This window comes from Maylandia zebra, linkage group LG3 (assembly GCF_041146795.1).
Source record: "Maylandia zebra isolate NMK-2024a linkage group LG3, Mzebra_GT3a, whole genome shotgun sequence".
Taxonomy (NCBI): Eukaryota; Metazoa; Chordata; class Actinopteri; order Cichliformes; family Cichlidae; genus Maylandia; species Maylandia zebra.
In genome coordinates this window covers 22,446,426-22,464,215 of record NC_135169.1, presented here as the reverse complement: position 1 = coordinate 22,464,215, position 17,790 = coordinate 22,446,426, and the positions used below count along the sequence as shown (strand labels likewise).

At 38.9% G+C, this 17,790-nt stretch overlaps 1 protein-coding gene across 3 annotated transcripts; it reads left to right on the top strand.

Moving 5' to 3' along the window:
- Positions 1-693: 693 nt before the first annotated feature.
- LOC143415650 (programmed cell death 1 ligand 1-like) lies at positions 694-10,801 on the top strand. Of its 3 annotated transcripts, XM_076880973.1 has the most exons (5): positions 1,224-1,529; positions 1,988-2,064; positions 3,454-3,569; positions 5,127-5,486; positions 8,913-10,801. In XM_076880973.1, exons 3-5 carry the CDS (start codon positions 3,560-3,562, stop codon positions 9,023-9,025), a joined length of 483 nt encoding a protein of 160 aa, XP_076737088.1. In that variant the 5' UTR covers positions 1,224-1,529; positions 1,988-2,064; positions 3,454-3,559; the 3' UTR covers positions 9,026-10,801. The 3 variants fall into 3 exon arrangements, 1 of the variants encoding a protein (XP_076737088.1); XR_013096072.1 differs by lacking the exons at positions 1,224-1,529; positions 3,454-3,569 and adding an exon at positions 694-813 and having other exon boundaries at positions 8,913-10,796; XR_013096068.1 differs by lacking the exon at positions 3,454-3,569 and having other exon boundaries at positions 1,229-1,529; positions 8,913-10,796.
- The last annotated feature ends 6,989 nt before the right edge of the window (positions 10,802-17,790 follow it).

Sequence of the window (17,790 nt, the reverse complement as noted above, 5' to 3'; positions counted from 1 at the left end):
AGTTCCCCTTCCCCACAACCCACACAGTTCAAGGCCCTTCTCACTGTGGTAAAAGAGGAAATGTGAAATATGAGCTTTTAATATTGTTTTATGTGTTTGTTGTTTGTTCTGCTAAATTGCGGCCCAACATCTCAAAACAGAAACCATTCAAAGCAGTAAAGCATCATTATTATTTCTGATTCTGATTAAACATTAAACTAGTGACATATATACTCATGTGACTCCTCAAACAACTAACACGTTTTGTCACTTTACGTTATTTCTATGCTCTGTCTGCAGCTACATTTATTTCATCTCCCAGTCTGTATGAACTTCCTGTCCGTCCACGCTGGATGAGGAGTACAAAGTATTTTTGAATAATGTGTCCTGTAACCATGCATCAAACGGTTGTTAAAAATAACACAAGTGGACCCCGGTAGCAGATCACTCAGACACGCTTGGTAGTAGTGAAACAGATTTATTTAGAATGAAAAACACAAAAACATTAAGGAGGCGAGGGAGCGCGCACACGGAGACACTCAAGCGTTAGTAAACAGGGAAAGGTGAGATACTTCAATGGTGGACATTGGTTGCACACAGATGTTTTACTTTGGCAGCAACTTAAACAACTGAGTCAAATTAACACTTAAATTCAAAACACATAAACCCAAGAAGGTGGTCAGTCTTCTTTTTTTCAATCTAAAAATTGGAGCGCTTACTTGTCACACATTTACTGAGGACTCGGACGAGGTGCGTGGACCTCGTGGCGGGGTTGGCCATGATAGTGTAGGCGGGCAGGGTGACTGACATCCAAAGGTGACAAACGAAGGAAAGGTAATGCAGACTGGCGAGCGCTGATGTGACCCTCAGGTTGTGGACGGCTGGGGTGACAGCGAAGCAAGGTGGCAGTAAAACAGGCGAAAATAATCCCAAAAAGACTTTGATTACTGGAGGATTTCCACACGAAACACGACTGAGTCATTACCATTTGCTCAGACAATACTCTGACAACAGACTTCTACCACTCCGCTATTTAACAAGTGTGTAGGGAAATGCCGTGAGTCACCCCCCGCGCGCCTGCTACATAATGGGGAACCACAGCAAAACATGCGAAGCAGATGTAACAACAGACAGCTGTAGGGACCGAATGCTTTAAATGTAAAGGATATTTCAGTGATTATTTTGAAATATTGTCAAACGCTGTTACAGATTGTTCGGTTAATAAAGATGAAGTTTATACTAGACCGCGTTTGACTGTGTTGGACAGCTGTAATTATGAAACGGGCTTGAGACGTGTGCAAATTTGAAAGGGTGGGCAGGGCTTTTCGGCTGAACTAACGAGGAAGTCCTGAAAGTTTTTTCTGCTTGAAAAGCTGCGTCATTTATTTATTCCCCATGTTGGGAGCCATGTGCAGCTGGATGAACAGTCGGAGCTCTGGATGAGCAGAAATGTGGATTCTACCGCAGAACGTTTGAGAGAACGATCAAAGTTTGGGTTTCTTTTTATTGAGGCTGCTTCTGCGTCCGAGTCGGGAAACAAAGACACGACAGTAAGTACATTTGTGTTGAGGCCTGCTGCATCATACAGTGTAATGAAATCTCCCGATTTTCCTGACATCTGTATGCTTTAAAATGGAATGTTATAACAACAGTGGCCTGAAATTGAAACCCACGAAAACATCACCACAACTAATTGAAAAAAAAAAGTCGTTTGCATTTCTCCGCCTTGCATTGACAGGGCCTAAATTATTTTCTGCTCCTTCCATGTGTTGCTTGCCTGTGATCCTGCCAGATGTCCAGAAAAGATTTAAAAAAAAAAAAAAAACAACAACCCCAAAACAACAAAAAAACGTGTCAGAATAAATGTATTACATAACAGCTGATAATCTAAGATGCATTATATAATAAAATACTTGATTGTCTACTGGAGCTGTGATATGAGTTATTTAATAAATGTTGTAAATAATGATGTAGTTAAATGTTCTCGTTCTGCGGTTTCACTCTTTAGGGCTCAATGAAGAATGTCAGGCTGCACAGCTCTCTTCTTCTCAGCATTAACAGCGACTCTCTTCTGTGCTGTAGTCGGTGAGTAGCTCCTAATGTTTCTGTTTCTAATGCATACACATTCTAAAAATAAATGTGTAAGCTAAAAAAATGTCAGTTTAAATTAATTTTTTGAGTTACGACAATTTATTTCAAAATTATATTGAACCCACAAACTATATAAAGTTAAGGGAATTTTGTCTCTACAATCAAAAGTCATTCTAATGAACCCTTACTTACTTTTGAGTAAACACCTTAAAATGTTTTTAAGTCAACCAATTAATATGTTCCTTAACAATTTTTCTACATTATTTAAAAGTATTTAATCTGTTATGCAGTTAATCACAGTCATTACAAAAGTTAATCATTAATCATTTAAAAAAATTAACTTGCTGATTTTCTTCATCATCATTTATTTTAGCGTTTTCTTGTTTTTGCATTTGTAATAGGTTATTAAATAAATTAATCTTAAATAAATTAAGTCAACATTGTCTAAGCAACTAATGATTTTATATGTAACTGTAGATATTTCAACACTTTATGTTTAAACATTGAAAATAAACTTGAAATGTTTTTTCCCCAAAATGTATAAACACATTAGCCTTCAGTAAATCGTTTGTAACATCAAAGTAAATTTACACAATCAGCCTTTATGTGTTTAACGCCACAGTAACAAATGTGTTGAATCTGTAACTCCACTTACAAAAAAAACATTTAGCAAAAGGACTACCTTCAACCAATTGTTAAATACATGTTAACTTTCTATGCACTCTGAACCTCTTAAAGTCTTGCATCTTTCTTTTATATAATGCAGTAAAAAACGTTTAAAATCAGTTTTACACATACAAGACTCAGTTTTCATAACAACATAATTAACAGTATTGTGCAATGCGTAACAGAGTTCTATTATGTGATATTATGCACATGTGTAGAGCACAGCACCTTGGCATGTCCTGTCCCTCAAGGATTTTTGTTCCCTCCACCACACTGATTGTAGTCTTATTGTCAGATCCGGGCGTGTACTGGTCACCAATCAGCACACCAATTTTTTTAAACACCTGCTTTTCAAGGTTAGCCTTAAACTCTTCAGTATGTTAAAGAAAATCTAAAAAAAGGTTAGTGGATTATATCATACACTGTTATCCTAACTAAATCTTAATTAATTTAGATCATCAGTTTAGTTCTTATTTATTTTTTAAAATTACGATATCATAATACAAGTCAATAAAAACAGATTCACTATTTTTTTGTTTTATATTCCTCCCAAAGCAGATGTTTGGTTAATATATCTAACTCAAGTTATAATAATTAATTAGAAATTTCCAGTTTGTTATTAAATTTGTTTCCCTCTTCCACTTCTACTTCTATTTTGTCATGCAGACACTGAAATGATTAAGTGAAGCCCTAATTTCCTTATTTAAAAATTTTAAGGAGCCTTTTGCAATGGCCAACACCTATGCTGAATGGGCCACTGACATGTGTGTGATATGGGGCGATTATTGATCAAGATGTGACCTAAAGTGACTAAGACGGAATCATGATGAAGGGTATGCAGTTCTGAATAAATGGGTTTTGCAACATGATTTCAAAGTTGTGAGAGAGTGACTCACATTCATTCCTATGGGCAATTTATTGTTTCCAATTAACCTGTCCCCACCACTAACTGCCTGTCTTTGAACTGTGAGAGGAAGCGGGAGTACCTGGGGAGAACCCAAACAAACATGTAAAACCCACACAGAAATTGGTGGAATTGAACCCAGGCCATTCATGATGTGAGACAATAGTGATAACCATCAAGCCCACCAAACTCCATGAAAAGGTTCTCTTCCAGGTTCAGTGGGTACTTCGATTGTGCCATTTAAGAAAAAACTCTAAGTATTAAAATAAGTATAAACCAACAAATTGAATTTTGAAGCCAAAGTTTTAATAATTATCATACTTCAAGACGCATGTCATTGATCTGCCCGATTCTCACTTCCCTTGATGAAACTACATCCATCAGTTTTGGGGTCCAGTGGTCAAGTTTATCCATAAAAGTAGATTCAAGGCTTGCAGTGGTTATTTCCCCGAGAAACTTCGACCATTTTTACAAAAAAATGTCAGGCTTCACAAATATTTTCTTTTCAAAGCACACATTGCTTATGTAAAGTTTTAATGGCAAGTAGAGTCACATAGTCTTTGCCAGGATCATACTACTGAAAGCTTATTAACATATTCCCATATAGTCTGGTGGTTAAGCCTTCTGGTTTCCACCTAGGCGGCCTGGGTTTGACTCCTGGGAACTGTTTACATAATTTTGTTAGGAATTAATAAAGGATTCTGATATCATTAATATTGTCATATTAACATAGTATTTCCAAAAACGCAACTATTCCAAGAAAGGTAATAGTGATAGATACTGGTCTTAAGATCAAGAGCGATACTTCAGTTAAGCTTTATCACAAGCGTAACCGAAATAGTTTACAATATAATATAATGTGTTAGGCAAGTTTTATAAAGACAGAACGTGTGAGGCAAACAGACCAACTCTACAGGACCCCTTCTCACAGACGTATTCACAGTTTAAAGGCTTCTAACTCTGGTTTAAAAAAAAGAAAGTGATTGAAATTAGATAGCAAAATTTATAATATATGTATATAAGTCTTATCCATTCATATGCTAAAGTTCAAAATGGCTAAATAACATTGCTAAATAGTAGCATTACTTACATGTGGTAGTGCAATATTAGGTTGATGTAATTACCAAAATTATTAAGTCAACAGAACCCAAAAGCTCAGAAGATGTATCTCAATAATAAATTTGAGTTTTTCTGTTACAGCCATGCATTTAATCAAGTGGTGGTAACAGGTTTGATGAATTGTTTTTAGGGTGTGTACATGTACACATACAGACATGTACATACTTTAAACCTTTAAAAAAATGTATTTAGATTTATTTTCTTTAGAGCAGTCTAACTTCTGAGCTTGTCAGTGTGCTTAATGAATTTGAACGCCCAGTCTAACGGCTTGATTTGTCCGCTATTTGCTTATATACTCATTTAGTTTTGAGCATTTTTTTTAATTACTCCTAATTATTCTGTGTTGGTTTCTTTTTAACCCCTGAAGGTCAGACTAAATTCACTGTGAGTGCAAAACAGGAGGTCTACCGTGCAGAAGAAAACACTAACGTCACGATGATCTGGCTGCTCCATTTTGACACGAACAGGCCTCCTGACTCCCTGCTAATAGACCTAATGAATGTGAGAAGGACGACACAGATTTTCTTCTATGACAGTGAGAGTGACACTGAAGTGTACCCAGATGAGAACTACAGAGGGCGACTACATTGTAATCCACGGCTAGCCAGGAAAGGACGGCTTGAATGTCTTTTAACTGATGTGAGGCTCAACGATACGGGGACATACGACTGTGTGATTGTCCTTAACAGAGAAAGTAGCTACAAAACATGTGACCTCAATGTTAAAGGTAAGACGACATCACCATCTCCTTTGTTGGTATCCAGGACAATAACTAGACAGGAAAGAAATATTTTGACCTGAATAATCAAGGGATACCCAATTAGTGTGTTTCTTACACTAAGGGACATTTTTCCAGCTTTATCACAGTCAAAAAATAAATGAATAAAAAGAATAAACAAATGTGTCATTTCAGGTTGGGAAAATTCACAAACTGTATATTAAAATATCTACATAGCCAACTTAATACTACTTAATACTTTAAAGGTATCTCCTTGAATGAAACGGTAACTAAACCCCATGCTATATTATCAAAATATAATATTAGAATTGCAATGAATGTACTCTGTTTGAATCTGCTTATGTAGGATACATACAGTAAATTTTATAGATTTTTTTTTCGTGCTACCTACATTGTAGAGAGTAACTTTACCTCCACTCCTAAAAAGAGAAATTAGTATGGTATTACAGTGGGATTCAGCAGGTGGGGGGACCCTAAGACCTGTGTAGTGTCTCAGCATGGGGAAAATAATCACAACTTACATAATTAATATGAGCTTCAGTAGGTTTTCTTAGTGTACATGATGTGTTCAGCTGACCTGCTGCTCTTTGCGGGTTTACACAACTGAATTCAACAAGTAAGCAGTTTCACATGCCATCTTGGCTAATGCCCATCAACTACACTCACAATATATGGAGAGATGACCCAAATGCAGGACTCCAGGCTGGCTAAGAAGGTTTTATTACAGCGATATGAGGAACAGGTAAATGTGCAGGGATGGTTTGGGTCCTGGCCTCCCTAACCCTAGGAGCAGGAACAGGCGTAGGAACTCCCTGGACACCAGCCCTCCCCACCCGAGGAACAGGTACGGGTGAAGGAGTGGACTGTGTCTCAGCTGCCCTCGCTCTGGGAGCAGGCGATGGCTGGACACTAGTTGCCCCCACCTGAGGAACTGGCACAGACATGCTGAGCCCTAGCCCCTCTAGGAACCAGGACAGGGACTGGCTGTGCCCTAGCCACCATAAGCCAGGAAACTAAAGTAGTAGTAGTAGGTTGGGTCTGAACCACTCTGCAAGCAGAAACAGGCAGTGAGAGAGGTTCTGGCGTGACCACAGGAGGAGAAAAATGATCAGGTTCAAAGTCGTAAATGTCCTTCGTGAAAGCCTCAGAGGGCGGAACAGTCTTTATGGATGTAGCTGAGTACTGAACAGTCACTAGCGCTTTAGCAGAGTGAACAGAATCTTTGACTTGGGGTGAGCAGGAGGATGTCTACATCACTCACCCAAGGGAAGTGCTCTGCATGAGAAGAGCAATAGCAGCGGGAGCCTTGCCTCCCCTTGGCGGAGGGAGCAGAGAAACTGGGTGATTAGTCTCTGGAGAGCCCAGACAGGAGGCAGAGTTGCTGAGCCATGTCAAGGAGGAAAAGCTGGCATGAACCATGGTTTCCACCTCAGTTTCCTTTCCAAAAAGGAAAGCGCTGACTACTGCAGCTCATATTTTTCAGAATCCGCTGGGTCCATTCCGTGTTCGAGTCACAGGTCTCGTCATTCTGTCATGTTCAGTGGGTGGAAAATGGAGAGAGGACCCAAATGCAGGGGCATTGAGGGCTTAAAAGAACTGGATAATGAGGAGGGTTGGTGTTACGCCCCTAGTCTAGGCGTGTAGGGACGCACATAAGGTTGGAGGAGAGAGAGACAAATCCCCGCCCTGGTTCCCAAGCCAAACATCCAAACCAGTTGTGAGTAAAAAGGTGATTTTATTTAAGGAAAAGAAGCATAGCTCCAGGGTGAGCCCAGGCCAAAATAATAAACAAAACCAACTAAGTCCCACCAGAGAAAAACTAACTAAACCCTAGGAAAGAAACAGAACAAACAAATGACAGAGCTATCCCTCACTCCCTACCCGGAAAACAGGAGAAAACGGTTCCAAAAGAAAAGGCGGCTCACCCCTTCCGCTTCAGCCCAAGAGTGCCTACGCTCTCAGCTAATGCACTAGGAGCGGCTTTCACAATTCACGCTCACACAAATACACAATAAAAATACAGGCTGGGAAAACCAGGGTCAGGGCCGCGTCGGCTGTCAAGCTACTCGCTCGCTCCACTCTCTCTCCCTCTCCCTGTGGATCTGTCAGAGCGGCTTTTTGAAGGTAGTCACCCGCTCCATGGTCCAATCAGCCGCTCACTACTCTTCATTAGGGGAGGGACCTGGAAAGAGTCTTAAGCACAGTACAGAAACATAGAAAGAAAACAGCCCACACAGGGTCCTCATGGCCACAGCCGTAACAGTTGGAAATAGGTGAGAACACAGCTGGAATAAATCTAACTAGTGACCCTAATGACCCAGACAAAGTAGAACTAAACATAATGCACAAAGACAAGAGGTTATCACAATAAAACTGGAAACATACATGGGAAACTTAGTGACAAAAGTCCAAATGGAAAACACTAGGTCAAACACTGAGGTACCCTGACAGATGTGCACATACATTTTTTTTAATGCACGGCAGAACAAGAGCACAATGGTAAGGTGCAATCTCTATCAAAGAGAGAAACAACTGGAGATTACTGTACTAGCCAAGCTACTGCTGGCTCCAGTTTCACTGCTCTGAGATCAGTGATCAGTCTGCACTTATTGTGGAAACAGGTAGCATTTGCAAGTATAGAAGCACCTTCATTTATCATCATAACTCATGAGTATGTATTATGTTAGAAACTTTTAATACCTTGTTTAGCACATGATTAATGAAAGCTTTGCTGATGGAGAGGGTAACTCCTGCCATGTCTGGTTAAACCACTTTATAGTTTCACTAGCCCCGCCCACTCAAGATCAAAGTGGGCTGTACACTATATCGCCAAAAGTATTTGCTCATCTGCCTTCACATACATATAAACTTGAATGACATCCCATTCTTAAACCACAGGGTTTAATATGATGTCATGTATGATGTCCTTTGCAGCTGTAACAGCTTCAACTCTTCTGGAAAGGCTTATCACGAGGTTTAAGAGTGTTTATGGGAATTTTTGACTATTCTTCCAGAAGCACATTTGTGAGGTCAGACACGTTGGATTAAAAAAAAAAAAATTCACATAATTTATGTGCAGCTAACATAACTGTGTGATGTCATAATGTCAAAATGGACCCAATTCTCATAGAAATGTTTCCAGGACCTTGTTGAATCTATGCCATGAAGAACTGAGGCAACTCTAAAGGCAAACGAGGGTTCAGCCTGGCAGCAAGATGTAATGAGTGAAATGGCCAGTTTGTGGTTTTTGGAAATTGTTTTCACACACCGAGGAAACGTAATAAAGAAGTTGTGTTGTGTAATCCTAGTGCTTAGTCTGTACCAGCTTCTCCATTTTTTTAACTAGTGACTAGGTTTTCTCAGAAGTTCATATTTATTGATCCTGTCACTCATGCTTGTTCAATGTCTTCCCAGCTGCCTTCAAAACACCTGTGGCAGAGACATCAACACCAGTGAAGAGTGGAAGGAACAGCCTATATGCAGTGCCAGCTTTGTTTATAGTGGCGATTTTTGTACTTTTCCTTTAGTAAATAACTACTGTCTATTTATGTGAAGTAGCAGCCCATTACAGATCACTCCTGAGACTGTAATGAGGCTGCTGACAGTTTTTTGAAGTATTGTCAAAATTCCTCAGAGCTGAACCACAGAGCAGTGCAAAATTACATCATCCTCCACTGTCCCATATTTAACACAAACTTATGCACTTTTATTCCCAAGTTTGTTTGTTTTTTCAGTGATTTTTCCATTTTTTTTTCCTCTCTGACCTGCTGCATCCCATGTTGATATGTTTAGGCTAAAACATGTGGAAAAGAGAAGTTTAATCATCACTTCACCCAAAAATACTATTTATCCCAAATCTGAAACATGTTAGTTCATCCTAGCTGGATTGTTATTCACATCACAACATTGTCATTATTCACACAATGTATTTATTTTTCATTGGTACAATGTGTGACTAGCACAAATGCTAACCATAAACTGAAAGTAAAAGGGTTAGCAGCTGCTTTGTTATAGTTCTTACAGTTTTAATGCTACCTCAGCTTTATAAGTTCTGAAGGAGTTAAAAAATATGCTGTTAATTAACTCTGGTCCTAATGGAGCTCCTTCAGTTTACATATAAGTGTTTTTGTATCGGCTTCTGTTTGCAAACCATCTTCTTCTATGGAGCAGTTTAGACTTGATAAAGTTTTACGTGCAGCTACGTTTTAAACCTCAACATGGTCAAAATAGTTTGCTGTTGGTCATTAACACAAGCTAGAGTTATGAAGTTCACTGATCAGTGTTTATCCATTGTTGACCTTAATGCGCTTTGCTCAGCAGCTCAAGACTTGATTGGAATCAGTAATTTGATGAATGTTTTTTTTTTTTTTTTTATTTCCTTGACGTTTCTACCTCATATTATCCACTTTACATTGGTCCAGAGGAGTCGTCCATTACAGATTACCTCTCAGTTAACCTCTTTCTGTAATGGAATGTTAATATTCACTGGGATTTCCTGGCCAGATTTGAATCATCCACCAGACACTGTAATGTCTGCTGGACATTTTTTTCAAGTTGTTGGTGTGACCAGGGAGGTTGGCAATGAGTGAGATTAATTACTTAGTGGAATATGTTCTAACTCATGTTTTATCAAAGGGAGCTTCATTAATTCATAAGATTCAGGCACGTGCAGAGGGGGGGGGGGCTATAGCACCCGCCCCTTTCCTGATGGGTGCCCAAAGTGCCCTTTTGATAAGGCAACTTTAAAAAAAAAAAAAAATTATTATTATTTTTATGTGTGTGTGCGTGCGGAGTCCTGTCTGTGCCCCTCAACAATAATATTTAACTATTAATCACAGTTTTGCTAAATAAAAGGCTCTGGCTTGCATCAGTCACATGATCACATTTAACCAATGATCGCCCTTGACGGCAGAACGCGCTGGTTACGAGCCGGGAACGAGCTCACAAAGAGCACGCGCATTTTTTGCGGTCCGGAGCTGTAGGAGAAACACAGACTGATGCGACAAAACCAGTAAGTAGGTGTACAGCGTACACTGTAGTGTGTAGCACACAGGAGTATTAGCTTATTACGTACACGTTGGTAAGTTGTCTTGTTGCAGCTGACGAACTGAAACAAACGAGCGTGCTGTGTGTGCAACAGCGCGACAAACATTACCTGTCCTTTTATTAACTGCACAAGTAGTGCTGGTCATAGCTGCTGGCTACCTGTGTAAGGCTGTCATGGGTCTGTAGCTCTGTCACCGTTTTAGGGAACATATTTAGTTTTAAAGTATTTAGAAACATATTTCGTTTTAAAGTAAGTTACAGGGCTTTTCCTGCCTTTCTGGAGGGATTATATTTCACTAAAAAACGATCTAATATGCATGTCCACATAATAATAATTATAATTATAATATATTAAAAAACACACGCTGTATTTTAAAGAACATACATTAAGAAGCAGATTATATTACATTTATATTTTAAATAAGACAAAATTTGGATTTTACAGCAGTAAAATTATTGTATCTCTACAGTTTAAAAATGTAATAAGCTTTGCCCCTGCACAGAGTGGATAGTGAAACAAATGGAATCATCATAAATACATTATTTCATATTTATTACTTCCCCCTCCTCATTGCTTTATTATTGTAGCTCTAGTAATACATAATAATGTAAGGATTCTGGATCAGCACCATGATGCCCATAGTATATACAGTATTCTGAAGAAGGTCTAAAATGTCACTGTGTGTGCATGTGTGTGTTTTATGTATATGGATTTAAAAAAAAATATTACTCATGATATAACATTGTCCAGACATGCCTGGTAAGGACATGAGGAGGAAACAGTAGAGCTGTGTGAGGCTACTAAAGGCAGTGCTATAACATTTTTCTGTCATCATTTTATTATAGATTAAGTGCAAGAGTTGTTAGGTGTGGATAATTAGATTATAGCTTATTGCAATAACAAGTTGTGCCTTGTTCTCAGATAGACAGCAAGTGGAGAGTGATATATGAAATGATGGGATGAAAGGAAGAAGAGAAGCAAAGAGTGATTCACAGGCAGAGCCTAAATTATTTCTCACAGTTTTTTGTTGCCTTATGGTTCCAAGCGCTGTCACCAATCTTTGCATTTTGTTATTATCTCATGACCCTTGTTTAATCAGCTACCATCTCTCCTATGGACTTTTTAATGTCTACAGTCTCAGATCAACACAGCCCTGCCCTTCCCATATTAGATTCTTGATGAATGTGTGTTGTTGTTATTCAGCCTGGTTCAATGTGCCCCTTTTTAACTTTGAGCACCCGCCCCTTTAAACCTCTCTGCACGGCCCTGATAAGATTAACCAATGAGAGGCTCTCTCACCTTATTTGTTGCTGTTATACTTTCTAATAAGCTTTTTTGGTCTCTGACTGGGGTGTTAGCTTTTTCTGAGCATTTTGTTGAACCATAGTATATCCCTCTGGTCTTAATTCCAGAGTTAGATCCTCGAGGTCTTTATTCCATCTCCTCTTTGTAATCAACTGAATGAACACTGATTTAAAAAAAAAACATGATGACACATTGTTTTTCAGAAATTTCAGAGAAAAGCAGCAGAACAGCAGGAAAGTTTCACTGAGTAAAACATTCAGATTAATCTGTGGCATGTCTGCTTGAACTCTAGTGTCATAGTGTCCTGTTTTATAAACCTTCGAAACTGGACCATCATCATTAGCAGAGGTTGACAACGAGATCGACGCTCACACATACCACAGCTTCAGCTATTTGTTTATCAGCAAAACTGGAGACAGGGTTTGAGAACAATGCACTAAATGGGAAAGTATCCACAATTTGTGGAGGTTTACTCAAACACATCTCAGCCTAAGATGTCTTTATTATTTTTTTAAAAATAAAATACCTCAAACCTACTGAGAGAAAGCTGATCTCTCACCAACTTTATTGGGATGTGGAGATTGGGGGAATGCACTGCAAAGTGGGCAGACTCAAGGGCACTGATTTTAGGAGTTTGTAGAAGTACAGTACATGATCAACTGTAAAACTCTGCTAATAAAAACTGTATAAAAATAAAGAGACATGTCTAGATCTCCTTTTCGGGATGAGAAGTAACAAGAGTCCAAGTGAAACAATGCAACAGAAGACAGGTTATAAAATATTATTATAACTGCTCTTATATTATTATTATTATTATTATTATTATTATTATTATTATTATTATTATTATTATATTAGTTATATATTATTATAGTTTAATAGTCCGCGTTATTTTCAAATCTTTATAGAAAGGACGAACAACAGCCACGTTTTTGTCTTCTCACGGAAGCTGAAGAAGAAATACAGATCACATGACTGGAACAAAGTTTAAACTGTTTGTGTGTAAAATTGAGTAATAGTGTCTCTATTACGGATGAATCTCAAATTCACTATGAACACACACAATAATTTAAATTGAATTTTTTTAGGCTCATTTGTTGTTTTCTGTGTTTTCCATAATCTGAAACAAGATTGAGTCTTGTTCCAGATTTGTTTTCATTCTGCACTGAAACAGAATAAGTTTTTATCCAATAAACAGGTGCCCATTCTTCAAAGCAAACACCTGTTTATACCTATTTGACAGAGTTATACAGTTATGAATGTGTCTTTTTCAGTGGCTGTCTGTTTTTTTACAACAGATTATTCATTGCATTATTACTCAGAGCTGAGGCGTTGCGTACAGTGGCAATTTTCATTAATCATTTCTAAATCCAAACATATAACTACAAAAAACCCTTTCCAACTTTGTTAGAAATACAAAATGTGATTGTTTGTCAAACAGTTCAAAGTGTGCCTTACCAATTTTACTGGGTGATAGTAGAACTTCAATGATGCGACTGACAATTTTTATTTTACAGTTTTGACACAATCAGCTTTTTAGAATAGAATAGAATAGAATAGAATAGAATAGAGACTGTATTGTAATTCAGAACACACACCAGTTAGTTGTCATCAGAACGGAATTTCAGTGCATTTACTTGCCATCAGACTGCACGGTATAAATAAAAATAAATACAAATATAAAGGTAGTAGAAAAAAAAGAATCTAGGATATGTACACGTAAGAACATAGGAGACAATTTCTGTATAGACTATTGTTGGTGGAAACGATTGTACAGATTATTCAATGCTTTTTAATGTTTGGCTTCTTTGTGAGGTTGGGATTATCAGCTGTGTTGTGCAGAAGTCGGCTTTATTTGACAACTGTTAGAAACCATATAATTGTAAGAACCAATCACCTAAGTAAAGCTAAACAGCAGTCCATCATTATTTTAAGAATAGTCAGTTCAGAAAACTGCTAAAACTTTGAATGTGTCCCTATGTACAGTTGCAAAAAGCATCAAGCACTATGATGAAACTGGCTCACATGAGGACCGCCCCAGGAAAGGAAGACCAAGAGTCACCTCTGCTGCTGAGGATAAATTCATCTGAGTCACCAGCCTCAGAAATCACCTCAGCCTCAGAGGTTAACAGTACCTCAGATTAGAGCCCAGATAAATGCCACACAGAGTTTCAGTAGCAGACACATCTCTACATCAGCTGTCCAGAGGAGACTGAGTGATTCAGGCCTTTATGGTCAAATAGCTGCTAAGAAACCACTATTAGGCAAAGCAACAAGCAAAAGAGATTTGTTTGTACCAAGAAACACAAGGGATAAAGATCAGACCCACAAGAAATAAAGATCAGACCAGTGGAAATCTGTGCTTTGGTCTGATGAGTCCATGTTTGAGATCTTTGGCTCCACCCGCCGTGTCTTTGTGAAACAAAGAAAAGATGAACAGATCTCTACAAGCATGGTTCTCACTGTGAAGCATGGGGCAGCTTGGAGGGGTAACTGTTGTTTGTAAACTCAGACCTAAATTTAACTTTTGAATCATATTCAAATTTGATTTTTTTTTTTATCATATCAACAGCTGTAATGCAGACTTACATGAAGATGTTCTCTTGTTGTCTAACGTAATCTGGACTAAAATCCAGGAGGTAAACAGACAGAAGATGTTTTGTTGTTTTATTTAATTGAAAACCAAATGAAAAGATGACATATTTAATCAACGTGCAGGGTACTCCCATTAAATGGGAGCTCCCTTTGGTAGTTGCACAGCATTAGACTACAGTGAGAGAGACTGTTGTCTGTTTATTTATGTAATTCCAGAATATCATAGTTGTGAAACACAAATGTAGCAGGTGTCAATATATCATAAAATATAAGATAACTAAAGAACAGGACCTTTAATATAAAATAACTAAAGGACAGGACCATTAATATATTCTGCTAATATCCCAGCTGTAATTGGGACACCTTAAACCAGCAGTGAAAGGAAGTGTCACTGCTTCCTTCCGCCCTCGTGCTTTGAAGCTCGTGATTATTGAAAGTTGTGAATCAGAAAGAAGACATACAAGAAGGCGTATGAAACAAGAGGGAGGGGGGCACAAAACACATCAATCCACAAGTGTGCCTAATGATATGATCCCTTTGTGTTCGAATCCACACGAGGGGATTTATGAAGTTCAAATTATTAATGCTGTTTTTTTATGTCTGTTTTAGAGTTCTAGAGGATGCTAAAGACTGTGTGACCTGCAGAGAGTGACAAACAAAATAACTTTTTTTGATAAATGTTGTTGTTTTGCTTAGTTGTCCTCTCGAAGATAATAGTTGTGAGAACAGTTGCCAGAGTCAGTGGAAGAGCTGATTTTTATTGAAAGCTGTAGACTGTGCCTGAAAACCTACAAACACTGACTGTGAGTGTCTCGTTTTTTATCTGAGTGAAGCTCAAATGTGGAGTGGTTTCTGAAATCTATTCTTATGTTGCTGAGAGTTTTGTTACGTTAATATATTAATAAAGTTATGAAATATTATCATAGCATTTTAACTAACTAATCTTCTACACGCTGTAAACATGATAATAGTTATAAATGCTTTTAAAACAATGTGGTTTAACCAACATCAGGGTTTTCCCTTTAGTTTATCTGATGAAGTGGCGCCATCGTGTGACGTAAACATTTCTTTTTTCTGCAGGCTGAAGAACAACAACACACATTCATCAAGAATCTAATATCGTATCACACTATATCACTGTCATCAGGTGGAGAAAATGCAAAGAAAACGTAGCCTGTGTTTTACCTGATGGGTACAATGTTACTGTTGAGGAGTTGCTGCTGCTCCTGCTGCTGATGGTGCTGGGGGGAAGGGCTGTGTTGATCTGAGGCTGTAGACTGTAAAAGGTCCATAGGAGTGATGGGAGCTGATTAAACAAGTGTTATGAGATAACAATAAAATGCAAAGATTGGTGACAGTGTTTATAAGGCAGCAGATTAAAAAAGAAACTGTGGGAAATAAACTAGGTTCTGCCTGTGAATCACTCTTTACGTCTCCATCTGCTCAGGGCCGCGGTTACCATAGCTACTGTGGAAGGTACAGTGAATTAAACAGCTGGCACTGCGATGACTTACTGGCGATATGATTGCTTATGTTTTTCATTACAAAAGAATTGTCTGATGTGGCTGTGTCCTCGGAAATCTGGATATACACCCCGAGGTGAATACATATAAAAAAATTGGATGGTGTAATCATTTCTGGAGGCTGGAGTTTTCAGTATACACAAACAACAAGCTGCTTCAGACACTGATCCTCCCGGTGGAAATGCACCTTCTCTTTCATCCTTGTATAAAACAGACTTTTAATGTTAGTTTAAATTCAAAATACACGGTTAAAAATATATATGAACACTAGATAATAAAGCAGGAGTGGGGAACTCCAGGCCTCGTGAGCCGGTGACCTGCAGGTTTTAGATGTGTCCTTGATCCAACACAGCTGATTTAAATGGCTAAATTACAACTTCAACATGTCTTGAAGTTCTCCAGAGGCCTGGTAATGAAGTAATCATTTGATTCAGGTGTGTTGACCCAGGGTGAGATCTGAAACCTGCAGGACATCGGCTCTCGAGGCCTGGAGAGGCCAACTCCTGTAATTAAAAAAAGTGAATGGTTCAGTCTCATGTGTTCTCTAGTAAGACATTAAATTTCACTAAAACTATGCAGTTATGAAACGTAACTTTAATCTGAGCCAAATCGATTTGCTTAGTTGTAAATAAAAGAGTGCAGTAAACGTGACCTGACAGACAGAAGCTAATTATGCCCTACGGAGCCCCCCAGGGGACATGGGAGAAAAAAAAATTACGGAGGAAAAAAAAAAAATTAGGGAGGAAAAAAAAAATTAAGACGGACTTTTGCGAGATCTCGCAATAAGTATTGCAAGCGCTCGCAAAAGTATTGCGAGATCTCGCAAAAGTTTTAGCCGCATTCTTCGGAGGCCGCCAGCTCGAAGCCGACCGGGAGGTCGAGGCACGATGTGCCGGGAAAGCGGTGTTCCTCCCGGCTGTAGTAGGTCTCGACTTTCCGTTAGCTTCGAGCTAGTGGCCGTCAGCTCGAAGCCGACCGGGAGGTCGAGGCACGATGTGCCGGGAAAGCGGTGTTCCTCCCGGCTGTAGTAGGTCTCGACCTCCCGTTAGCTTCGAGCTAGTGGGTGTCAGATCTCCAAAAACGTCGGAGCTCTTTTGCAAATATGTGATGTCTTGTAAACTGAGCAGGTATCTGACGTTTACACAACTACATTCACGCCTCAAAATATCTTAAAAGTGTATTTTGTGACCCAGAAGGAGTAATATTACAACTAAGTAGCTGCCGCCATTGTTGGAGTTTTGCGAGATCTCGCAATACTTTTGCGAGCGCTCGCAATACTTATTGCGAGATCTCGCAATACTTTTGCGAGCGCTCGCAATACTTTTGCGAGATCTCGCAAAAGTCCGTCTTAATTTTTTTTTTCCTCCCTAATTTTTTTTTTTCCTCCCTAATTTTTTTTTTCCTCCCTAATTTTTTTTCTCCCATGTCCCCTGGGGGGCTCCGTAATGCCCAGTGTTTAACCTCCACTGAGAATAAAAACTCAGCAAGGTTTTAAAGCTGTGTGCTGGTGAGCAGTAAACTGTGATTATCACCAGGTTAAATGGACACAGAGACACGAAACCAGGTGGAATTGTAATTAAAATGATTTCATTGTTGGCTGAAGATAATACAGATACTAACACATCCATATCTGCCACACAGAGCTCTGCATTTACTGCTCATTTAGAACAAATGACTGTCTCAGCAAACGAGGACACAATCACACAGCCCACTGTCTTTGTTAGATGCGCGCCTGTTTCAGCACAGTTCACAAACTCCCTCCAACACAACGTCCGGCCCACTGTGCGGCTCCACCAATGAGATCCGAGGGCCCGCGCAGTGG